We start from the raw sequence: 25353 nt of genomic DNA, 5'->3' as shown, positions 1-25353 counted from the left end.
TAGTAATAAGGTTAAATATGCATATTTCTGTGACCCAGTAATTTCCCCCTGAGGTATAAACCCAACAGAAATGAGTGATTATGTCCACCAAATCACAGATCAGAATATTTACAGCAAAGTCCCAGAAAAATGGAAACAACCAATGTCCATCAACAAAAGAATGAGATTTTTTTTTGAACGTTCATATAATGAAATCCTACATAATAAAGAAAAAGAATAAGCTACTGATATCCTCAACAATATGGCTGACTCTCACAGACATTGTGAGAGAAAGAAATCTGATGCAAAAGAGACACCCTCTGTGATTCCATTTGCAGGGAGTTTAAAATCAGGGCAGACCAATCTGAAAAGATAGAAGTGAACATAGTGGCTACCCTTGGAAGCAGTTCTGACTTGACAGGGGTGTGAGGGAGCCTTCAAAGGTGCTGGACACCTCCACCTATTAATTTGGACAGAGCACACACAGGCGTACACATATGTAAAAATCCCCTGAGCTCACTTTGTGTGTGCATGCTTAAGTTGCGTCAGTCGTGAACTCTGTGTGACCTTATGGACTGTAGCCCGCAAGGCGCCTCTGTCCATGGGATTCTCCAGGCAAGAATACTGGAGTGGGTTGCCATGCCCTCCTGCAGGGGTTCTTCCTCGACCCAGGAATCGAGCCAGTGTCTTTTACGTCTCCTGCATTGGCAGGTGGGTTCTTTACCACTAGCACCACCTGGGAAGCCCCAAGCGCACTTTGCTGCTGCTGCGTTGCTTCAGTCGTGTCCGACTCTGTGCGACCCCATAGACGGCAGCCCACCAGGCTCCCTGGTCCCTGGGATTCTCCAGGCAAGAACACTGGAGTGGGTTGCCATTTCCTTCTCCAATGCATGAAAGTGAAAAGTGAAAGTAAAGTCGCTCACTCGTGTCTGACTCCTAGCGACCTCATGGACTGCAGCCCACCAGGCTCCTCTGTCCATGGGATTTTCCAGGCAAGCGTACTGGAGTGGGTTGCCATTGCCTTCTCCAAGAGCACTTTACTGGCTAAGTTATACCTCAATTTAGAGACGGCTATGCTAGCAGCTGTCTAAAAGTTCAAATATACGTAAACCAAAACAAAGCAATTGCTCCTACAGCCTCTTCTTACACGAGCTGGGACACCCAGGCCCATGTCCTGCTTTCGGTGTGATGTCAGGGTGATGCCCAGGTTGGACACAGCCCCCCTGCTTTGGATGTCCAGGTGCACTTACCGGGTAACTGACTGCCTTGGTGGGGACGGGGTGGTGGCCAGGAGTACGCAGCACCAGGTGGGAGAAGGGCCAGGCTTAATGCCTCTAGAACATTGTCTGGAGCACTGTATATTTTTTTAATTTAAAATTTTTATTGTGGTAAAGTGTACCCTGGTGGCTCCGTGGTAAGGAATCTGCTTGCAACGCAGGAGACCGTCTACAGTGCAGGAGACCCAGGTTCGATTCCTGCGTCAGGAAGATCCCCTGGAGAAGGAAATGGGAACCCACTCCGACATCCTTTCCTGGGAAATCCCATGTACAGAGAAGCCTGGGGGCCCGAAGAGTCAGGCATGACTTAGTGACTACACCACCACCACCAAAATGTATATAACATAAAATTTACCATTTTAACCATTTTAAAGCATTCTATTCAGTGGCACTGAGTACATTTACAGTGTTGTGAAACATCACTATCATCCACCTCTAGAACTTTTTCATCTTCCCAAATGGAGACTCTGGCTCCCATCCCTCTTTCCCTAGCCCCTGGTCGCCACCAGGCCACTTTCTGTTCCTGTGTATCTGATGACTCTGGGCTCCTCATGTGAGTGGGATTACGCAGTATATTTGGCCTCTTTCACTGAGCATAATGTTTTCCAGGCTCATCCATGTTGTAATGTGTATTAGAATGTCTTTCTTTTTTAAGGCTATATCATACTCCATTTCATGGATGGACCACATTTGGTTTAGGCCTCCATCCATGGGCAGACGCTGGTTGTTTCCAGTTTTTGGCTCTTGTGAGCAATGCTGCTGTGAACAAGGGAAGACAAATGAGCAGTTCAGGGCCCTGCTTTCAGCTCTTCCGTGTGTCCACCCAGAAGTGGGGTGGCTGGATTACATGGCCATTCTCTGCAGCACTGCTTTAGAAAAGCCACTGTTTAGTCCGGCCACACAGAGACTCCACTGGTTTAGGGTAGGGCGCCTATGTGCACACATGGTAAAGCTGCTCAGATGATTCTAATGAGCAGCCAGAATGGAGAACCCCTGGGCCAGAGAGCGGTTGGGCAAGTGACAAAGAAGGGACACCAGCAGGCAGGAGTGAGTGGGGAGGAAGAGGCCGGCCGCGTGTGCCTGGGAAAGTGGGGGGGTGAGCTCCCCAACTCTGGGTCCCATTAGTTGCCAGGGTAGATACTCCCTCCTCATCAGACACCCATCCTTCTTGTCCCACTAAGCCTTGCCTAGGGTTGCCAGACTTATCAAATTAAGATACAGGACACCTAATGAAATTTTAATTTCAGCTAAACAAGTAATTCTTTTCAATTTTTGGGGGGGTTTTTGGCTGCACCATGCAGCATACAGGATCTTAGTTCCCTGACCAGAGATCAAACCTGTGCCCCTGCATTGGGAACACAGAGTCTTAACCACTGGACCTCCAGGGAAGTCCCCAAATAATTATTTTAGTATATCTTATGTAATACTTGGGACATACTTAAACTTTAAAAGAGAAAAACACCTCATTGTATAATCTGAGATTCAAAATTAATAGACTGTTCTATCATCTGGCACCCCTTCTCAGATAAGAGCCCCCTGCAACCTGGCCTCCACCTTTGGACCAGTAAGAACAGAGGAGGGGAGCCCAGCAGGCGGCCCAGGAACCACCCCACTCCCAGGACGTCCCAGGGCCAGCAGCAGTGGCTGCTGAGGGGTGTTCGCTGCAGGGTGGCCTGCAATGGCTAAAGGTGAGCCCCAGGGCTTGGGGAAGTAGGGATCTGCACTGAGGGGACAGGGAGGAAGCCCCGAGCCCAGGAGCCTGGCCATGGAAAAGACCCCAGGCCAACAGCCACCCCGAACCCGCTCCGTGGCGCCTCTTCTGAGAAGGAGTCTGTGGTTACTGTCCCTCTCAGAATGATGAGCCTCGTCTCCATCCGTGGGCGCGGCTGGGGGAGGCCCCTGCAGGCAGCTCACCCAACATGAGGGTGACATTTAGGAAGCAGGCTCTGGGTGACCGACCCCATCCTCCCTGCACCACCCCCCTGGGTCCTCAGGACACCGGGCAGGTCTGGTGTTGTCCCCTCCATCTTAAGGGAGGAAGAGGGCTGCCTGGATGGGGCCCAGGTCCCCTGATTTCAAGCTTAACCATGGGCTGCCCTACTCAGCATCACCTCTGCCTGTCTGCAGCTCTTTCCAGCTACTTCCTACTCCTCCTGGCGTCCCGTCATTGGTACCTGGGGAGCTGGGCTTTGTCCCCTTCACCCGTGGTGGGCTGCCCTTGGGCATGTGTTTGTTTATCCACACTGATCTCATCCTGCCCAGAAGCTCCCGGCACCCGCAGGGACACCTTCCCAGGGCCACCCCAGCCAGCCCTCCGCAGGGCAGTTCAGGCCTTAAGAGTTACGGTCCTTCCTGTCAGCTGTCTCCTCTTCTTCCCCCATTCTGCACTCAACTTACCTCCCGGGCCTCATTTCCCCAGGGAGGCCGAGACTGGGGGACTGGGGGTGCCCCATCCTGGCACTTCTGGGCTCCGCCCTGCTCCAGTGGACAGAGGCAGCTGGGTGGAGGGCAGGATGTCCTGGAAATCTCTGCGGCCGGTCAGCTGGGCTCCTCAGCCGACAATCCGTCCAGGGCGGGAGTGATCCCTGTCCGGAGGGATCGGGCGGTGCTGACCGTGCAGGGCAGTGGGGATGCGGCCCGCCAGCTCCTGCACTCCTCCGAGCCCACCGGCTGTCACGGCAGCCAGGGCTCCTCACCTCTTCCTGTGCGGGGCTCCACCTCAACCCTCCTTCCTGTCTCATTTCAAAAGCCAACAAGCCTCATAGACAAATGAGTGAGCCGTGGCTGCCTCTGGCCAGCTCTCTGGTTTCGTCATCACCCCAAAAGCCAGAGGCAGGGGTTGCTGCCAAGGCTTCTTCCGAGGACCAAGTGCCCCTGCGGACCTGATGCTCAGGGGAAAGTGGTCCAGCCAAGGCTATAGAGGAGACAGGCTCACATCAGCAGTCCTTTGCCTTTGGTGGGGTGGGGGGGTGGGGGTAGGGAACCAGGCGCGTGTGGGGCATTCAGGGATTTGCCCAAGGCTGCACGGCAGGCAGCCGACGGGCCAGGGCTGGAGCTGCGTCCTGCCCCGGGCCGCACGGTCACCCCTCCTCCCCCACCCCCACCCACGTTCCTTCTCTCTAGCACCCAACAAGCACCTTTGCCTCAGCCGTGCCCCGCGGTGTCTTCCTGTCCCCGAGGCAGGTCAGCTGCGCCTGAAACACCAGGCTGTGGCGGTTCACTCAGGCCCCTGGAGGTGGACCTCAGCACAGGTGCTGCCTCGATGGGGAAGGATGCGGCCCAGCGTGAACGTGAGAAAGTTACAAAGGAGGAGAAATACAAGACATCCTCTGGTGACAGACAGGGAGCAAACCACTCTATGGGAAGCCACCGAGAGCAGCAGGTGATGACGTGGGGGCAGAGTGACGGGAGGGAGCCTCAGCTTCCCTCTGCGAGCAGGTGGGAGCCAGCGATGGTTGCAGAGCAGGAGGGTGGTAGGCTGAGATAAGTGCAGCAGGTTGTGTGTGAGGGGAGGTGGGAGGGGGCATGTGTTGTCACGAGCTGCATGGGTGATGGAGGGGAGAGGGGGAACCAGGACAGCAGATCGGAAGTGCTTTGTACAGGGACACCCTCCTGGCCACCCTTCCCCTCCCTCCCTCCCTCTCACGTGCCAGCTGGGTGCTGGGGGGACACACAGAGGCTGCCCTCGAAGCGCCCCTGGGGTGCAGTCAGGCAGAGTGCAGACTGGCGGCTGCAGCCTCGTCCGGCGGTACAGCCCAGGCGTCTGAGAGCAGGCGCCCACAGGATGTGGGAACCACAGGGGCCTGGGGGTGCCTGTCACGCGGCAGAGGCCGGGAGGCTGCTCGGCTCCTCCCTCCACCGCTCAGGATCCTGGGCACGGGAGGAAACAGCATCCTTTGTGGGGATCTCGGGATCACCCCGCGTAGGCACTGCCCCCCCGACTTCCCTCCCCCATCCCCCACCCACCCACCCCTGAAGGGATGGCACGTGACTGGCAGGGCCGGAACCCCAGGCTGCCTCCTCTGGCTGCTCTGACAAGTTCGGGGCCCTCTCCTGGCTCTCCTGGGGGTGTTTGTGTGCTTGGGGTGGGCGTCTCCCATGGTGGTTCTCTCTGGGGCTTTCCATCCACCTGGAGTTGAGGTCCACCAGACGGGCCCTTCCCAGCTTGCCCACAGCCTGAGGCTTCCTGCCTGCAGGGGCCTCTCTGGGGCTGTGCGGGCCCCCGGGGCCCCCTTGCCTGGGCCCAGCTCAAGCTGGGCTGTGGGCCTCCTTCGACTGCTGTGAGTGGCCCTGTCCAGGCCAAGGCCAGGCCACAGGAAGTGGAACCCACCCGGGAGGTCACATCACAGTGCAGCATGGGCGTCCCATCATTTCCTCCGACGGGCGAAGGTTCCGCTGCTTGGAGCTCAATGTGCGTCCTTCCTGTGCCCTGGCCAGCCGGGCCTCGGCTCCCTGTGGGCAGTGGGAGGACAGCTCCTCATCCCTGGCTCCTTTTCAGTCAGTTAGCTGGACCTAGTCCCTCATGCCTGAATGTCATGCTGACCCAGGCGCCACCGACTATCTGGATGTAGTGGTCTTTCCTGTATTGGCTGGTTTAACCGCCTTTCCATGCTCTGCACTCAGTTCAGGCTGTGCCTTGAGCCTGGCCAGGCCCACTGCTGACTCCTGCTGGCCTCCAGGGATGCCCCAGCCAGACCACACAGGCCAGGGTCTTCAAGGGTCTTTGGCCCCCAGGCTCACCTTCCCTTGGCTTTTTATCAACTTTAATCCCTCCCCCAATGCCTCCTTATCCACCTGTAGTTGGTAGTGTTATGAGTTGGGATGCTGTCTGAGGAGGGAGGCTCCCAGGACCCCCATCCCCGACCCTGGACTGTGCACTTGAGCCTCAGGGTCTCCCAGCCATCCAGCGACCCAGGTGAGGACATGGTTAGCTCCCTCCTGCCCGACTTCATCTTGTTCTCCTAACACAGCCCACAGGGGAGGAGGCCTCAGGCCCTTCATACAGGACACACATGGTAGCTTCTTTGGTCTGATCAAGTGGGGATCTGAGCCCCAGCTTCTCTCTTGTTGTCCACCCCCAGGCAGCAGACACAGGGAAGGCCAGGTCCCCCTCTGCCTGGTCATGAATTAGGACACACAATACATGTTCAAGAAACCCCATCTCACCTCCCCGAACGCTGCATGCTGCTGAGGCCCAGCTCACAAACCCCTCTTCCAGGAAGCTGTCCCTTTGGGCCACCCCAAGCGCTGACCATCACAGCCAGCACAGGACAGGCCTTCCCTAGGTGACCAGAGGTGTTGGCCTGTTCCCACTTTTCCACAGGGCCTGGCACTTGGGCCAGAGCAAGCTTCACAAACACACCCTGTTAAAATGCAGATTCCGACCCAGGGGGAAGGACCCTGCAGGTGGGTGGCTTGAGCCTGTAGGTAACAAACCAGTGGGGGAGCATAGAGGGCAGAGCTCAGCGCCTGCTGAGGACTCTTGACTGTGGGCGTGTGGGTGGGCAGTGTGTGCCTGAGTGAGGGAACAAACCTCTATTAGTAATAACCAGCAGGCCTGGGTCCCCCAGAGATGGAGACGTGTGGGGGTGCTGGGGGCCCCTCCCCACAGCCCGTTACTGGAGTGTGGCATCTAGAAGCTTTCAGTAAAGCCTTTATGTTTTTATTGCACATCATATAAAATCAACCACACTGTACTTGAAACAGACGAGACATTCACAAGGACGTAGAGACCAAACTTTTCTTCTTTTTCAGCCCTCACCTGTGTTCCGCAGCTACCACACGCACTGGCAAAACCAGGTAACAAAGAACTGTTTATTTGGGGGCTTACATGCTGTGCTGGCCTTCAGGACTGTTCGGTTTGGAGGCTGCTGGTGACAATGACAGGTGACTGGGCAGGACAGCTGGGCCAGCAGAGCACCTGGAGCCTGTGGACAGTCGGTCTGCTGGTGGAGGCCCGAGTACTGAGAAGGAAGACAGGGCTGGGGCAGGCTAGACCTGCCGCCTGTCTCAGGACACGGACACCTGTGACTGGTGGACAGAGGGGAAGACACGCCTGACTCAGGCCTCACCCTGGCAGCTGGCAGTGGCCCATCACCCCTCCTGACACATGTGGAGACAAACAGTGGGCACCAATGGAGGGGGGTGGCTGGGCCCTAAATCCAGCAAACCACTCTAAGGACACTCCAGGATATTGAAAGCAGGCTGTTCCAAGACAGTCACTCATAGGGGGAGAGTGTGGTCAGAAGACCCGGAAGCACCGCGGGGGCCTGGCCTGTGGATGGACAGGAGCCGCAGGCTCTCACAGGCTGCTGACGGCTGGGACTGGGGAGTGAGGGGCGGGCCTGCGGGCTCTGCCCCTCTTCTTGCCCGCGGGCTGCTGCCTCTTCCTCCCAAGCTTCTCTTTGCGGGTGGCGGCCGTGGTGAAGGTGATGCACTGGGTGTCCAGGAAGTCCAGCAGCTTCCCCGAGGCCACGTGGATGCCCTGCTGCTTCAGCTCAGCCTGCAGCTCCGCCAGCTCGACGGGCTGGTACAGCAGGACCTTGCGGTAGAGGGCCGGCTGGGAGCGGATATAGCGCCGCACGGCCTCCTCTGTGGCCACTGCCTGGACGGCCGCCTGTGAGGCGCTGACCACCTCCTCGCCTGCCTCCTCTTCTCCCACAGACTCCAAGGCCGTTCCAAACTCACAGGATGAGCTGAAAAGCACCAGACGGTAACACCTTGCAACACCCCTTCTTTCCACCTCCACCCCAAGACCAGGAGCCTCTCTGAGGGCAGGAGTGTGTGTCTGTGTCCCCTGCAAGCCCGGCACGTGGCAGGGATAACCCTGGGGCGGCAGGAAGCCCCAGGCTGCTATGTCCTTGGCACGGTAGCTGCCGGCCTGAGCGGGACCACGCCCTCAGCCAGGATCTCATGCCGAGGGCAGCCGCACTAGGCTGGCCCCACCTGTGGGCGAGTGTGTGGGAGCCCCAGAGGTCTGCCTGGGAGGCCCAGGGGGCTGACCTTTAACCCCACCGCAGTCTCCTGTCGTCCAAAGCCAGAAGGCCACTGGGATTTCTGAGTGTCGGCTGTCAAGCCTCGCTTATGCCAACTCTCAAGGCTCGGGGTCAGAGGGCCTATGAACGCCGGCCGTGTTCTCACGCGGTTACCTCTGCGAGCTGCAGCAGCTGTCCCCGCTGTCCACAGACGTGGCCTTGGACTCCTGCGAGGCCGGGAGCTGGGCGTCCCCACTAGGGTCCAAAGGCTCCTCCTTGGCTGGTGACACGCTCAGGGCAGAGATGCTGCCACCAGGCTGCTGCTTGTGATGTTGGGGGCCCTTGGTCTTGGCAAGTCCCTTGGACCTCTGGGGAACGCGGCCAGGAGGGGCCTCCAGCTGGGTGTGGCCAGCTGCCCTTGAAGCCTTAGTGGTCTGGGTGGTGTAGGTCTGGCTGCAGGGAGCCTCCAAGGGCAGCTGTGAGGACTGGCCCTCGTTCTCGGAGTCTGACTCCAGCGTCTGATGAGTGTACTGGAATATCTCCTTCAGTTTCAGGACCATCTGGCGTTTGGGCAGAGGGCGGACCCCAAACCTTAATGGGGAAACAGGTGCACTTCAGCAAAGAGCAGTTATCAACAAATTAAACTGGTGGCCTTGTGTACTTAAATCTTAAATGTCTGACTCATGAGCATTCAGAGCTCAGTATCCATCCTGAATACCCATAGAGCAGACTCAGGAATAATCCAGAAGGACCACACTCTGAGTTGTGAGTGGCAGGGTAGCAAGGACCTCCCTGGGGCCCAGGATGAACAGCGGAATTCACTGGAATGTGATAATTGTGATGTTCTTTTAAAAAACCGGGTCTCTATCCTCAGACCATTAAGGCAAGAGTCCCATTCCCACCCACGTGGCACATGGAGGCCTGTCCCCAGCGAGTGACCTGGAGGAGCATGTTTCTCAGCCCTGAGTCACATGAGGAACAGTAGGTGAAGAGCCGAGTCATGCACAGCCCCCACCAACCAGAGGCTCCTGCCACCAGAGCCCAGAGCGGACCCCCACAGCAGACCCTCCTGTTTCCCACTTCGCTGAGCCTGGACACACATGGGAGGGAGGGTCTGCTCGGAACGAGCTTTCCAGAAGGACACTGACCTGTCCAGCTCTTTCTTCAGCACTGGAGTCTCCATGATGGAGTACCTTGGCATTGGGGTTATGGGCACTTTCGGGGGCAAGTTCTTCCGATCAGCACCTTCTGGACAGAACAAAAGAAACACGTTTCAGCAGGAGGGCCTCTTCTGACTCTGGGAGTGTCACCCAGATACTTTGCTTGCGCTGCCCTCGCTCTGGGAGAGCGGTGATGTCCACCCTTCCCCGCTTGACTCTGGCATCCTGCCTTCCCGTCAGGAAGCATCACACAGCACCCGGGGAAGGCCAGGGCTCCGTGGTGCTGACGCTGCTAGGGGCTCAAAGGCAGGTAAGTGGGGGCCAGGGGTCAGGCTGAAGGGGCAGTGGGTTGACTGCTTATGGGGACAGGATTTATTTTCAGGTGATGATGCAAACATCCTGGAAATCAGACAGTTGTAGAATATTGTATTAAAAGTACTGAATTGTACATTTGAAAGGGTGAATTTTATGGTATGTGAATAACATCTTAGTAATGCTTTTTTTTTTTTAAATCAATATTTAAAAGACAACTTAGGGACAATTTAGGTACATCTGGACTTTGGTTCTTATCCTTTTTATGAGCATGGAGCCCTTTGAGACACCAATGAAAATAACAGGCTCTGTCTCCTGAAAAATGCACAAGGTTCTTTATACAATTTCAGAGAGTCTATCACCCCCGTGAATCTCCCCTCAGATTCTAAGATACCCTGGTCTCAAGTCTCCCGAAGTGGTTCTCACATGCCACCTGGGCACCTGTTAGAAATGCAAATTCTTGGTCACACCCCAGACCTCCTGAAGCAGCAGCCCTGGGGTGGAACCTGGCCTGGTTTTCTTTTGAGATGACGGTCACGTAACTTTTCATGTGAACCATTCGGTAGCACTCAGACCATTCACAGCGTTGTGCAGCCCCCACCTCTTTCTTGCTGTAAAACATCTCACTCCCCAGAGGAAGCTCCATGCCGGTCTGTCCCCGTTCTCCGCCCCCACCACCCCTGGCGATCACTCATCTACTTTCGCTCTCTGTGGACCTGTCCATCGGGACAGCTCATAATTGGAATCATACGGCGTGGCCTTTTGAGTCTGGCTTCTCTCCCCGAGCACCATGTTTTGAAGGTTCGTCCATGTTGTAGCCTGTGTCAGAGCTTTGTATGGCTGAGAAGACTCACTGTTGGGATGGACCCCCTTTATTCACTTATCAGCTGATGTACATTTGCATTGTTCCTACTTTTTGGCTGTTGTGAATAGTGCTGCTGTGAACATGAGTGTGCAGGATGTGTCTGAGTCCCGATCTCAAGTCTTTGAATGCTGGAGTGCAATGACCTGGTGATAATGGCAATTGTTTGACTATTTGAGGAGCCACACGTTTCTGCTCTTAAGATGAACCTGAGGGGCTCATCAGTCTCCCTGAAGTGCTGGTGAGGTATTCTGGAGCGGGGCCGCAGACAGGGATCCTTAATAGGTGCCCAGGTGAGCGCAGAATCCAGGCAGCTTTAGGATGCCCCTGTACTTACTAGCTTAAGAAGTGTATGTTTGACCGCAGGCCTTTCCTCCCTAACCGTGGAGAAGGTCAGGCAGGCAAGGGGAGGGCTGGCCGCCCCTCGCTGTCATTATGACTTCATGCCCCTCAGCATGAAACGGAGACAAACACCCTCCCACTACTCACCTGGCGTCTGTAACTTGTGTGACCTCTGGGCTCCATCTGTGCGCGGCGTCTGGGGCAGAGGAGCCACCTCTGAGGACCTCTGATCTTCTTCGTTCCAGTCATCCCACAGAGCTGAGTTCAGAAAGCTCTGCCGGTGGCTCCCAGGGGAGCCAGCCCCAGAGGACTTCTCTTGAGACTTCCTCCGGCCAGTGTAGCTCCCTCGGATTGGGGTGGTCCCCAGCAGTGCCGGGGAGTGGCAGTCTCTGCTGTCTGGGGCACCCTCTGCCCTGGTGTTGGGGCTGCTGGTGCTCAAGGGGCCTGTCCGCTCGAGGTTCAGGTGATCAATGGGGATCGGTGAGAGGGGCTCCATGTGCCAGCACCAGTCCTCGGCTGGAAGCGGGGGGTCACCGTCCAGCAGGGGGCTGCTGCTTGCCTGTTGGGAGGCTGCCTCCTGCTCGTCCTCACTGTCCTCCACCTCCACCACTTCACTCACGGGAGCCTGAGCTGCCGGGCTCCGCGCAGGAGGCAGGCACTTCGGGAGCTGCCTGGGGAGGTTGGCGAGGCCTCCTAAGATGGGCCGGGGAGCCAGAGAAGCACGTGGGAGGAGTCTGCGGCGGGGGCTGAATGGGCTGCTGCAGGCCTGCCTTCTCCCATCAGAGCCTCCAGGAGCGGCGGGTCCCAGGTGTGGGGACGATGTCTGGGGTATGATGACCGAAAACTTACTCGTGGCTTCGGGTTCGTCCCTGTTCTCTAACAGGGTCCTGGGCTTGGGCAGAGCCAGCGGGTCTGCTGGTGGCCTGGCCCCGAGGCCTGTGATCTGGGTCTGCGAGGAGCAGTCGCAGCTCCCGCTGGCCAGCGGGGTGGCGGGCACGAGCCACGAGGTGTCCGTGGTGCTGTCGTTGATGCTGGCCCCTAGCCGCCCCTCCACCTCCCGCGGCAGCAGGGCCTGGCTTCCTGGTGGGCTTTGGGGAGGCTCCTGCTCCGCGTCGAGGTCAATGATGGAAAACAGTTCAGAGGACTTGGCGCTGACTTCCAGAACTTTCTTGTCTTCTAAGGGACTGTTCAGAAATGACTTTGCTTTGGTTTGCTCCAGCTCCAGCTCTTCATCTGAATCCAGTAACAGGATCACCTCGTCTTCTCTGTTCATGCTGCGGGGAGAGGTCTCAGGCCTGGAGCTCCGGCGGCCAGGTCCTGACCGGGTTAGATCCATGGGTGGAGATTTTTCTGGGAAGATCAGGACCCCTTTACCTCTGCATTCCAGTGCGGAACTACATTCCTTGTCTTTCTGGCCTGGGTCCTCACGTGACGAGGGAAGGCGCCTGGCTTTCTTTGGCTTCAGTGATAAGTTCTGGGAGGCCATGCTGGAAGCTGTGCCCTGCAACTGGAGTATTGGTGGGGACAGGTCATTGGGGCGACGAGTGTGAGGACGTGGCTGGCGAGGACTCTGGCCTTGATGGGGCTGCGGTGGGAAGAAGCATGAGCGTGAGGGGGGTGCCTGCTGGTGTGCAGGGGGATGGAACCCCTCTACCTCCCTTTCTTGGATGGTCCTGTTTCCTTCTTCCCAATCGCTCGTCACCCGGGAGAGTTCAGAGTATCCAGCTTGAGGTGATGAAAAAGGCTGCTGAACGTTATCATCATCAGCTGAGCACAGAGGGGCGCTTTCCTCCCTCTCTGGCCGGCCCTGGGCAGGGCTGGAGGAGCAGGGAGGAGCCAGTGCTCCCTCTGGGGCCTCTGCTCTCTCTCCCCCGTTCAAAGCCTGGTCGCTGGGGGGCAGAAGTGTGGACTGTCTCGTGTTTCCCCATTTGGCTGGGGTCTCATCTCTTCCTTGCCCGGATGATTCCACCTGCTCTGCATTTTCTGGCTGTTCTTTATCCTGTTCACTTGTGAGGATTTCCCCCGGAACTGGACCATCCTCCCCGAGCAGGTCAGCTGCTTCCTCTGGCTCTGGAGCTTTCTCCCCCTGGAGCAGCTTTCGCTGAGTAGCTGCGAATTCATAAATTTCTTCCATCTCCTCCTCGTTGACCTTTTCTCTGTCTTCTTCGCGGCCCTCCGGCTTCAGCAGGGCCTCTGCTCTCTCCTCCTCACCCAGCCACACAAAGTGCAGGAGCTCTCGGAAAGTCTCCACTCTGCCGTCAGCGTCGTCTTCCTGCTCCTTTGCCTGTCCACCTTCTGCATCCATCACAAAGGGCACTTGCTCGCACAGGTGAACAAGCTCACTCACCCCAAACCTGCAAGAGGAAAGCCACGCGTCACCAACCCTCTGCGCAGAGGCAGCGCCCTGGCTCAGGAGGCTCAGGGCAGGAGTCCCCACGGCCGTGACTCTCCCTGGCCCTTCCCCACTCCCCTGCAGAGACAGTGCCCATGTCCACGCCCAGCAATGCCCCAGGCCACTCAGCTCTAGAAACAGCGTCTGGGGAGGGTCCACTAGCCTCACTGTGCAGCCTGAGAGTGAGCTGAGGTGGGACCGCGGGGCTGGGGGGTTCTGTGACCGGACCTAAAGCACCGGGACTGACACACACGGGGTCGCCCAGGCTGGTTTGGGTCAGCCCGGACACGTGCGCCAGCCTGCCTGGAGCTCTGCCATCTCATCGGCACCTTGGAGACCCCGGAGGCCAAGCCCGCCCCTCCCCAGGTTCCACCCCAGAGGTGGAACCAGGACACGGGGGTGGAGAGACCAGGCAGCTGCAGCGTCAGGAGCGTCAGAGCAAGCATCCTGCTGACGTCCGCCTTCTCAGACTTGGAGGGGTGGCCGTTGGGCAGCTCTGGTGGCGGAACTGCCGAGGGGTGGTGTTGCTGGGGCTGGGGCCTGAGACCACCCCTTCGTCACTCCCAGCGAGTGAAAGCCACTGGGCTCCCCTCCAAGTGTTCCCTGTGGCCAGAATCTTGGTCAGTACACCCTGTTCAAGGTCACCACTGGCCATAAACTTGGGATTAGAAGGTACAGGAAGGACTCAGCCCTGACCTCTCATGGGCCATCAACCAGATAATCCCTGTCGGTTACTGTCAAAAACCGAGAAGTAAGTGGAAAGAACAGCCCAGACCTCTGGGCCAGAGAGCGCAGGTCAGGGGCCAGCTGGGGAGTCAGGATGGTGTCAGCAGCATAGAGGTAATGCAGGAATGCCTGGGCGGCCTCGGTGCTGACGTCACGCAGCAGCACGCGCTGGCGCCTCAAGTCACCATCCTCTTCGGCCAGGAAGGCTTCACTGTTTACCTGAGGGACAGATGCACATGGAAGAGTTACTGACGGGACAGCCGTGACCCGGGGCAAAACCGGCCTCAGGAGGTTCTGGCGCCTTGGATCTCGTCCTAGGACGGGCATTAGCCAGAGTCACTCCATTTAGCTGACCAGGAATTCTTCAGGTTAGGGCACAAAACCTGTCTGTTTCCAAAGTCAAGTCAGCGATAGAGGCTTAAGGAGCCAGTCAGTCCTCTGTTGACAAGCCTATCAAAGGCACCAGAACTTTCTGACGAGACTGACAGCAGTTTCCGGGATTCTTGTGATGCCACGTTCAAGTCCATGACACGTTCAAGTCAAGATATGACAACACAGAAATGTCATAGCAGCTCAGCCTTAATGAGGTCAGTTAGGGACTTCCCTGGTGATCCAGTGGTTAGGACTTCACACTCTCACTGCCAAGGGTGAGGGTTCAATCCCTGGTTGGGGAATTTAAGATTCTTCAAGCCACACAGCATGGCAGAAAAAAACAGAAGGTGATTATAAGACTTTGCTACTGCTAAGTCACTTCAGTTGTGTCCGACTCTGTGTGACCCCACAGACGGCAGCCCACCAGGCTCCCCCATCCCTGGGATTCTCCAGGCAAGAACACTGGAGTGGGTTGCCATTTCCTTCTCCATAAGACTTTACTGATATGTAAATAGAGGAAAAGGAAACAGTTCTAGGGAAAACAGGATTTTTATTCAATGGAACAAGAAATCTGATGTTTCCCAGCCCTGAGCTCATCTCCTCATAGCACTTCTTGACCTCAAACCTGTCTTCTCCAGGGAAGTACAACCTTTATGGCATCAGGGGAAGAACAGGTCAGGGGCAGTGGGCGGAGAGTGGGGGTGTGGGGAGGAAAGGGGCAGGAAGAGAGGGAGAGGCTGGGCACAGAGGGGAGGGGGAGGGGGAGGAGGGGTGAGAGGGAGGGGAGGGAGGAGGGACAAGAGCAAAGGGGGAGCAGGCCGCCTGGCCACGCACTCACATGCTGCATGAGAAGTGGGCATCGGGCATAGAGCACAAACTTGTGGGCATAGAGCACCTCCCCACTGTCTGTCTGAAACTGGACGTCACTCAGGTGAGGGTTGTTGACCATGGCACTGAAGTCAGCCACCAGCAGACCAAGGGCGAGCTGCAACGAGAGGGGGAGAGCGGCCACTCCCACCTGTGGGCCCCCGAACCGTGCAGGTGCCCAACGTAAGGGGTGCAGGCAGCCAGTGAGGGCCTCCTGCCTCACCAGGTCCAATGTCGGGCTCCACCATGAGGTTACCTTCAGGCCCTCAGAGACAGGGAACAGCAAGACCCAGTCCTTTCTCAAGTTCTCTGTCACACCCAATTCCCTGGCCTAGACAGGAGGCCCGGCCCGTGAAGATGGAGGCCCGGCGCATGGAGAGGCGTGGGTGACAGCCTCGCCAGGATGCAGTGGCAGGGTCAGCAGCTGCTAGGTCTCCGTGAGGAAGCCATCAGCCCAGCCGGATGTGACAGGTGGGACCTGAGCCCAAGCAGTTGTGGGGCTGGCTAGAAGGAGTCCATGTCCCTTCTCTGACAGGTGCCACATCCCCAGGGAGAACTTGGTGACAAGCGCTCGGCTGATACCAATGTGCTCACGGGATGACACCTTCTCTAAGGAAAACCCAGTTTCTAACCCAGAAAGTCACCAGTACAGAACACGAACTGTTAGCTGGAGGCCTCCAGGACTCTCACGAGTCAGTTGGTCAGTCCCGTTGGCTGGATGAAGCACCCTCACAGAGCAAGGGTGCTCCCCGGGCCTGGCCCTGGGAGCCTACTGAGGTGCCCCTGGGATTCAACAATGGAAGCGACAGAACCTGGCTCAGCTCAGAGGCCGTCAAGGGGCGCCCGTGGACTCTGCAGGGGCCTGGAGGCTGGCTGTGAGCCGGCCGCACTGAACATACAACAAGCATTGCAGCCACGACCATGGAGCCGCGAGCAGGACCAGACGTGCTCACCGAAGCCTGGCCGCCCTCCTCCGGGTACTTCTCCTTGGCTGGCAGGACAAACCCAGTCAGTGGAAGGCCACCGAGTGACAAGTCCATCCCTAAAAGGATTCGCAGGTTAAAATCATCACCACTTGGGAAAGAGCATCATCTGGCCGACCCGAGGATGTCGTCATGGAAGGCGAACTGTCCAGAGGCCACCTGCACCGCCACCCCTGCCCAACAGAGTTGTACTCTGGAGAGAAAGCCGAAATCAACCCTCACGACCACTCGCTCTGGCAGAAGGCTCTGTCCTCAGTCAAAGCTGAAGGAAAACTGACGGACTCGCCTGAGTCACATTCACCTTTGAGGAGAAAGGAAAGCACCCAGAGAGACCACCTCCTCCCGACAGGGTGAACTGGGACTGTGGACCCAAGCGGCCATCGCGGCCCTGGTACCGGGGTGGGGAGGCCCTGAGGGTCAGGGTCTCACCTGCAGCCCCCCCTAAGCTGGCCAGGTCCCTGCTGCATGGGCTGGCAGGCAACCCCTCTCCCGCCAGCTCCAGCAGATCCTGCAGGGCTTGGCGCTCCCTCTGGCTGGCGGAGGGTGCTGGGCTCCGGAGGCTGTGGCTCACGGGGTGGGTGCCAGGGGCAGAAGCGGGTGTTCCCACACTCAGTTCTGGCAGCTTGGGTGGCTGTGGCAGCCGCACGGGCTCCTGTGTGAGACCCTGAAAGAAGTAGGTGAACCAGAGTGAGCATGTGGCCTCCACAGCCGCCACCACCTTGAGGGTCCCTGGGAAGCGAGCCCCAGCCAGAGCCACTTGGGAAGCTTGTCGCTGTTACCCGTCAGTAGGCACCTCTGTCTTGGCAGGGCCCCCGCCCTCCTAGTGGCATCTAAACTGCTTCAAGCAGGTGAGTGCCGATTCCTGTACACAGGCCTGTCTTGTTCCTGGGTCCCATCACAGGCAGATTATACCAGTCCGGAGCAGGACCTGGGACCCTGCATTCTGAACTCTCCAGAATCTTAACGCTTAGAAACCTGTGGGCCTCCCTGTTCCTACTGTGCGAACCATCTGGTTGTTGCAAAGACAACACACTAGACTCCACACCATGGCACCCGGCTTCCTCCCCTCTGCGCTTGGTGCCGCAGCCGGAGCTGCCACCTGCTCCCCTTGAGCCCACCTGCCCCACCGGAAGGGAGCACACCTTGGCAGGCCATTGGGGCACCAGAGGAGGCACCAGGCTGGCCGTGTAGAAGGACTCCAGGGCCCTAGCCCCGGTGAGGGCACTGGCCTCCCACAGCAGGTTCTGTGCCCCCCCGGGGGGTCGCAGGGCCCGGCTGCCCCTGGCCAGCTCTTCCTCTAGAATCCTGCTGGTGGGGAGTGGCGGCGTGCTGGACGGCTCCACCTCCTCCGACAGGAGCTGGGCCAGGCGGTCCTGTATCTGCCGGCCCGTGGTCTCCGCATCCTGGACTAACAGTTGTGGGGGGGACGTGGGGGCTTTCTTCTTGTGGGTCTTCTTCTCTGGAGAAAAAACAGAAGCAGCACGGAGTCGTCCTCCCACCGGGGACCCCAGGGGAAGCTTTGGCAGCTGCCGCGCGGCCAGGCTTTTCAGCACCCCACTCAGCCGCCGCACCTGCTCCTAGCCTCGTCCTCTCTGCAAAAGCGTTCCCCAGCCTGAGCGCGGCCGGCACCACCTGCTGCTCCGTCTCTGAGCGGGACAGAGCCATGGCTACCAACAGGTCCTCGGAGGGCGCCTCGGGCTCAGGGACCTTCCGCCTCTTCCGTGGCTCCTTCTTGGTGGTGGCTCCCTTCCGCTTCAGACAGCCAGCTCCATCACTGAGGCTTAAATGGCAACCAGACCGAAAGGTGAATGAGCTAGAGGGGTGAGCAGTTCCTGCTCTGAGGGTCCCCGTTCGACCTGGGAGGGCTGGAACCCTTCTCCTCGGCGGGGGGAATGAGAGGAGATGGGTAAACGTGGATTCAACATACAGAAGGATCAGCAGTTTCTGTGCTCAAACTGTTAGGGACAGGGGGATCTCAGGAAGGACTCGTGGAAACCAGTCCATGCCAGCTGGTCTGTTCCCGAGCCTCTGAGGATGGAGCGCTGTCCCCTCCCGGTCCCTGTGGAGACTGTGCCCAGTTTTCTTCTGAAGCGTTTCATCTCCAGAATCAGCGCTCTGTTGTCCTCCACCACTACAAAAGGCCTTTTTCTTTTTTTAAAAAAATCAACATACTCTGATCTCTCTTCCTCTTCCTCTGACTTACCTGGGTGCCGGAGTGCCCGAGGTGCCCGCGGGCTGAGCCCCCTGCAGGCGCACAGCCTGGAGCAGGAGCTGCGGGCTGACCTCCATCTTCACCGCACACTGTTTCAGGTGACTGATTCTGCTCTTCAGGGTGAGAAATGGCTTGCCGCAGAGGGGGCACTCAGGGATCTGAGGCGTGGGGAATCTCAGTGCCTTTTCAGCCTCATCCAAGCACCTGGAGGAAGACAGCAAAGGTGGGACCACCCTTCCCTGGCCATGTGATTGTAGACAGGGCTCAGGTCAGTGTGGTCGTGCTGTGGGCCAAGGCTTGCTCCCCCCACAAGCTGGTCCCTCCCCACAGCCTGCAGTCGGCCTCCAGACACTGCATTGAGGTTTCTGTGAGCAGAGGTGCCTGAAGAAAGCTAGGATATATTAAACACAGAGTCACCAGAGTCAACATATGACCCAGCAACCGGAAACAGATACTCAAGCAAATACATGAAAAGCGTGTTCACAGTAGCTCTATTCACAAAACCCAAAAGGTGGAGACAGATGTCCATCAGTGGAAGAATGGATGAACAAGATGCGGTCCATCCATACAGCAGAATATCATCAAACCATAAAAAGGAGGAAAGCACTGAGACAGCACACCACGGACGGCACAAACTCTGCTGAGTGAAAGAAGCCAGACACGAAAGGCCACAGATTGTGAGTCCACTTATGTCTGGAACAGGCAAGTCCCTGGAGACCAAAGGCAGGTGAGTGGCTGCCAGGGGCTGAGGAAAAGAGGGAAATGGGGGTGCCTGCTTCATGGGTCTGGGGCTGACTGTGGTGACGGCTGCACAACTCTGAATGCACTAAGTAAACATGACTGCACTGGTCATTTTAAATGGCTGAATTGCACGGCACACAAATTATCTCTCAAGCTGTTGTTTAAAAAAAAAAGCAAGGCTGGACCAACCCTGATACTGAAGTACTAATCTCAAGACTCCCCCCTGGAGCCCAGGAGATTCCACAGGAGCCTTGGAGCTGGTCACATCTACGGGCGAGGTGAGCACAGTCAGGTGACAGCCGAGCTGCTCCTACCGGTTCACATGCTGCTGCCTCCGTGTCACATTCATGGCTGAGAGGTTCTTCTGACAGATCTGGCAAAAGAACAACCCCGTCTCCTCCAGGCTGTTGTCGGGTGCAGACGCCTGTTCCTGCCCAAGCTCCTGCTGGAGGGCCAAGGCCACTGCAGTGTCACTTTCTGTGGCGGGGAGCCCGGGTCCACACCCTGTGGAGACACAAGGACCCATGAGGACCAGCTCGTCCTTGGACCTCACGGGACAAGGACGCTGGGTGGGGCATGAGGAGCCCAGACCCAGCCCAGGGAGACCGGACACCAAGCAGGGTACTCCCCAAACTTTTAACAGGCACAAGGACCCTCAGGAAGCTCATTAAAGTGCAGGTCGGGAGGCTGGCACTCTGGGGGGCTACGTGGAGCCTGAGACTCTGCATTTCGGCCAACTTCCAGGCGAGGCCACTATGGCTGGTCCAGGACCACTCTCTGAGCACCAGAGCCCTGAAGAATTTGCCTTTTGTTTCCCATTTCTGCTAAAGTGACAACCCTGGGCATCCCAGGATTGTAAGGCTCCTACTGCAAGGAATCCTAGGTTTCCTCTTTAAAGCTCAACCTCTCCTACTGCTCTGACTTTTTCTTGCCCCTCCAGGTCAGAGTCAAATGCTGCTCTTGGTTTTTCTTGGCATCAGACCAGAGGATGGACTGATTCTAATCTTGGGATGGTGCCCAAGGCAGCTGTGCCCACTGTTGTGGCCCTGTCATACCTGATGTTGCTGGAGCAGACCCTTGGCACTCATGTGGGATGTGCCCTGGGAACAAAGCCAGAAAAGCACCACACTTCATTTTGGTCCAGTACTTTTTTTAAACAAAGAAATGGTTTCTCTCTCCTGATTACTGGGTATGATGTGAAGAAGACTGATGGAAACAACTCAGTCACATGCAGGGCAGGGGCTGGGCTCATGCATTGGCTGAGTGACCCCTCTGCACCCCTTGGTGCCCCGTGGACCAAGGACTGATGCCACATCACTGTGTCACCTGCATGGGCCTTTGGGGTAGCCTGACAATGCTCAGTAGTCCTGAGGTGAAACCTGCAAGTAAATACCGGGAAACTATGGATTTACTGGCTGCAGGTCTGTCAATAGTTTCTTCCTATTTCTTTTCCTTTTGTGTATTTTCACCAGGGGTGAGGATTACTGCTGTTTAGGGGATAAAGCGCCACTGACAGTATGAGCCTCCTGGGGTGGTACAATGTGCAGCAGATGGCACTTCCCTGCAGGAAAGGGTTAAATGACATCAGGCAGAAACAAGCAAATCCACGAAGTGGGGAGTTTTAAAAGACAACTGTCCTGGATTTTTCAAGAAGTCAGTATCACAAAAAACAAGGACAAGATAAGAGACTGTTATAGAGTCTAGACCAGAGACACTACTGAGCCACGGCTATAAGCAGCGTGTGACGAACCCTCGTTCAGGAAGAGTTCGCTACAGAAGCAGTCCTTGGGGCAGCCGGGGAAATGTGAATGTGAGCAGGCAGTGTTCTGGACTCACGTGTGTTTATGGAATTGTGGTTATGTAGGAGAGTCTAGGGGTGAAGCATCATGATGTCTGTGACTTGCTTTCTGATGGTACGGAAGAAGTGTCCATTTATAGAGACAAAAAAAGGTGTGGCAGAATGTCCACTGTTTGTTAAATCTAGATTGAGGGCATAGGGATTTCATTGTAATATATTTTTCTGATTCTTTTGAATGGGAAAATTTTTGTAATAAGTCAAAATGAAAAAAGAGGAAGTGGTACCTTCTCAAAGAAGCTAAGTGAGAAATGACCCAGGGGACCCTCTGTTCTCTGGCCAGAGTGGCAAAGGCAGAGAGTGGGGCAGAAGGCCCACCCCTGGGTGAGAAGGCAGGCTCCTTCCTGACCCCTTTCCCCCAACATCAACCCTGTTGGGAAGACAGTGCTTCCTTCATACCGTTCACCGCCATCACATCTTGAGGGCCCTTTGGGACATTTTCTTCAGGTGCAGCCTCGAGCGAGCTGCCTTCGGAAGCATGTTTTAAGCGCTCGGGGTCTGCTCTCTTGAACTGCTGCATTCGCTGGAGCACCAGCTCTGCCGCCCTGGGTTTGGAGGGACTTGGCGCCGTTGCAGTCAGACAGGAAGGAGGGGGCTGCGAGAGGCTGTCCGTGGTGGCCTCTGGCAAGGAGAACATTCACACGCATCAGTTCTAGCAGGAGAAACCGAAGGTTCTTCTAGTTTCAAAGACCTCAGATTTCAAATGGGTCCTTTACTGACTACATTAGGTATAACTCTAAAGTACTGATTGTTTTTTGGTAGCCTCACTGTTTGTGGTGATAAAAACACCCCTGCCATATGTATCTGTGATGGGAGGGGGCACATTTCTGAGGTGATAAACATGTTCTAAAATTAAGTGGTGGGGATGGCTGCACAACTCTGAATAAAGTCGCTGAACCATCCACTTGAAAGGGGTCAATTTTATAGAATGTGAATTGTATCCCTATAAAGCTGTTATTAAAGAGTTATTAATGACAGACACATATCTTTCTAGGTCAGAAGTTCTCCTTTAACTTGGTGTCTGAAGATGACCTCTGGGGGGATCCATGCAGCCCCTGATGCTGCATGTCACCCTCGCAGGTGTGTTTTTGGGGGGAGCAGTGCAGTGTTCTGGGGGAAATCAAGCATAGCTTTCACTATACTCTCAAAGGAAGCATGAAAGACCAAAATGTTTTGGCAACATTAATGAAGCCTTACAACAGTCTCTGTGAGCTAAGGCTCTACCACCACTGCACTGGGGAGGTCATGCTGACCACAAAGGTAAAAAACATTATTTAAGATCAGGAAGTGAAGGTGAGAAAAATTTAGAAACAGAACTCAGGAGTCCAAAGATCTTGTGCTGTCTTATATACGCAAGGCTGGTTTTCAGTTCTGCATGAAGAATGTATGTTGAGCATGTGGTTTAATACACCAGGGCAGCAGGGTGAGCAAGTTGCTTTAAACAAATAAACAGAGAAGAATAAAAGGTGTTTGGAAGAGATAGGAAGGACAAGAAGAGTCTCCTGGGACTCTAAACCCAGATGGCATATGCCTTCTACCTTCTCAGCAGTCTAACCAAATTGGCTCACCCACTGTAACTTACCCACTTTGGAATGAACCCAAGAAAATGAGAGAAGTAGCATTATTTTTATGTTCATGAAAAAAAAAAAAAACACAAACTCATGTTAACTGCATGATGTAAACGTTAATAGGAAAATGAAAGAGCAGATGGCCCCAAATATATCATGTAGAGAATTCATACAATGGTTATGATTATTTTCTTAATGATTATTGTTTAAAACAAGAGTCAGCAAACTATGGTCTTGGGCAGGCTGCCTATTTTTGTAAATGAAGTTTTGCTGGAACACAGCCCATTCAATTACACATCGTCTAAGAAATAGTTTGTGACAGAGACTGTATGGCCGGCAAAGCCAAAGAAACTTACTAGCTTTCAGAAAGTTTTCTGATCCTTGGTTTAAAATGGTACAAATCACCTCTGGTGTCCTCTCTGGCAGAGGTTCTGACTGTTACCTGTCTGGGTGCTCCATGTGCTATCCTGGAGTACAGCAGAAGTGTGTACACCTCCCTCGGTGTTTTCAGGGGGAGCTGGTTCAGTCTCTGGCCTCTTGGGTGCCCTGTGCTTTTGAGTCCGCGGGACCTGGCTGCCAGGGCAAGTTTTCCTCTCAGTGGGGCCTTGCGGGGTTTTGCTCTTAGAAGCAGTTGGTTTGGTCCTTTTTGGTTTGCTTCTTATCTGGGTGCCATTGGAGGCCTTTTGTGTCTTCTTTTCCTTTGACACTTCCTTGGGGCCATTCTTTTTCACCCTTTGGAAAAAGCTGGCACAGAGTTCCTGAAAGTCATCATCTGACTCATCCATCATCTGACGGGTTTGAAGGTTTTCAGGCTGGTCTTCGGAGAAGTGAGGGTCGATATGCGGGCCTGTGCACAGGTGAGAAAGTGAACCCGAGTGTGAGCCTAGCCAGGCCTCATTCACACTGGAAGCTTCATTATGGTTCCTAGCTGCTTCTCACTGTAGTACCTGGAGAGTTTGCACAGTTGAGCAGGATGTATTGTTCCCTCTCTCCATAATGATTTCAAATGTCTTTCTTGGACTTCCCGGTGGTCCAGCAGATAAGAATCCACCTGCCAACGCAGGGGACATGGGTTTGATTCGCAGTCTGGGAAGATCCCACGTGCCGCAGAGCAACTCGGCCCATGGGCCACAACTACTGAGCCCACGTGTGGCAACTACTGAAGCCTGTGAGCCTAGAGCCTGGGTTCTGGAATAACAGAAGCCACCACAATGAGATGCCCATGCACCACAATGAAGAGTAGCTCTGGCTCACGGCAACTAGAGAAAGTCCAAGAATGGTGAGGACCCAGCACAACCAAGAAAGATAAATAAATAAATTTTAAACAATGTCTTTCTTCAAACTGAACCTTTGTTCAGCACACTGAAAGCTTACCTTTATTAAAGTTCACATCTGAAAGGGTCTGTTGTCCAGTAGACACCTCCCAGAGAGAATACACCTGGCCCTGGTGCTCAGGTGATTCTCCAGGATCTCCATGGTGATAAAGCACATTTGGTCCATTTAAGTTTTCACCTGAGAAAAACCAAAAGCATTTAAGTGTAATTAGATAGATATTGTCATTTTATGCCATTTCTCCCAGGAAGGTACAAGAGCATGTGGAGTATGGGAAAAGTCTTTAGGGTAACAATAGCCCTGTCAAATACTCAGCTATAGCCTGGTTAACACAAACTAATCATCCTACAGGCTACCACAAAGCAACAGGGGAGAGGGACCTAAAGACGTGTCAAAGCGTGTTCTTCCATGGGCAGAAAAATGTGTGCATCTTGGAAGAGTAAACAGAGTCTGGGGAATGAATCCCATGAAGAGCGGTCACCACAGAATCAAGATGGTCCCTGAATCCAGAAAAACTATCTCTGGTCCAAGGCCTTCAGCTCTCAGAGGCTCTATCAGCAAGAAATATAATAACAGAGAGAAAGAGGGAATGTGCACTTGAACGCTCAGGAAGAAACCAAAGACAGGAATACAGCAGGCTCATCCTTCATTGACAGAACCAATGTTTCCAAATCAGAAAAAGGTCACTTTTCTCTATTCTCACCCCAGCAACTCTCCTAACTCACGTGACCAGAACGCTGTCCATGTGCAAAGGCTGGGCCTTACCGGCATGATTATTTATATTGGCACAGTTTAGTGGAGTTTTGAAAATCAAAACTGAATAACCCAATGGTAGAGTGTTCATTTCAGATACCATAAGGCAGTTTCCACGGTCCAGGTAATCCATTAATCATCTAGTTTTCCAGAGTGGGGCAGACACACACACCTAAAATCTACTTTGCATGGCTAGCTCATTTTCATCTTCCATCTCCTTAGAGAAGCTTGTTTTCTCAGTCTTTATCTAATTGAACCCTCTCCACTCCCATTTATTTTCTATCATCACACAGTTTTCACAGTGGCGTTTATCATGTTATAATCACATGTAATAGATTTATTGAATGCTTACTGTGCAGGCAGCTGTCCCAAGTGCTTTACAAGTCTAACTAGTTTAATATTTACAACTCTACTAGGTAGGACCTATTGACACCCCTTCTTTATAGCGAGGAACCAAGCACAAGAATGAGAAACTGGCTCAAGTTCTCACAGCCTTTCAAGAGGCAGGCTGGGATCAAACTCAGGCGGTGTGGTTCCAGGGCATTAGCTCTTATATTTTTATTCAGTAGCTTGTTTTGTGTCCCCTACTAAGCTCAAAACTTCAGGAGGGCACGCACTCATTTTGTATTCTCTTTGGCTGACAAGG

General features: G+C 55.1%; 1 protein-coding gene across 1 annotated transcript; it reads right to left on the bottom strand.

Moving 5' to 3' along the window:
• Positions 1-7097: 7097 nt before the first annotated feature.
• SLX4 (SLX4 structure-specific endonuclease subunit) lies at positions 7098-24699 on the bottom strand. The gene is given in 16 exon segments (XM_068968407.1): positions 7098-7951; positions 8405-8821; positions 9379-9478; positions 11054-13260; positions 14074-14243; positions 15235-15381; positions 16217-16305; positions 16676-16910; positions 17389-17705; positions 17818-18026; positions 18450-18662; positions 19514-19703; positions 21454-21675; positions 23028-23046; positions 23048-23525; positions 24680-24699. Coding segments are annotated over 16 exon segments (5427 nt in total). The 3' UTR covers positions 7098-7557.
• Between the last annotated feature and the right edge of the window lie 654 nt (positions 24700-25353).

The sequence above is a fragment of the Capricornis sumatraensis genome, chromosome 3, assembly GCF_032405125.1.
Source record: "Capricornis sumatraensis isolate serow.1 chromosome 3, serow.2, whole genome shotgun sequence".
Classification (NCBI taxonomy): domain Eukaryota; kingdom Metazoa; phylum Chordata; class Mammalia; order Artiodactyla; family Bovidae; genus Capricornis; species Capricornis sumatraensis.
Note: the sequence above shows the minus strand (reverse complement) of the source record. Positions and strands in the feature narration are given on the sequence as shown.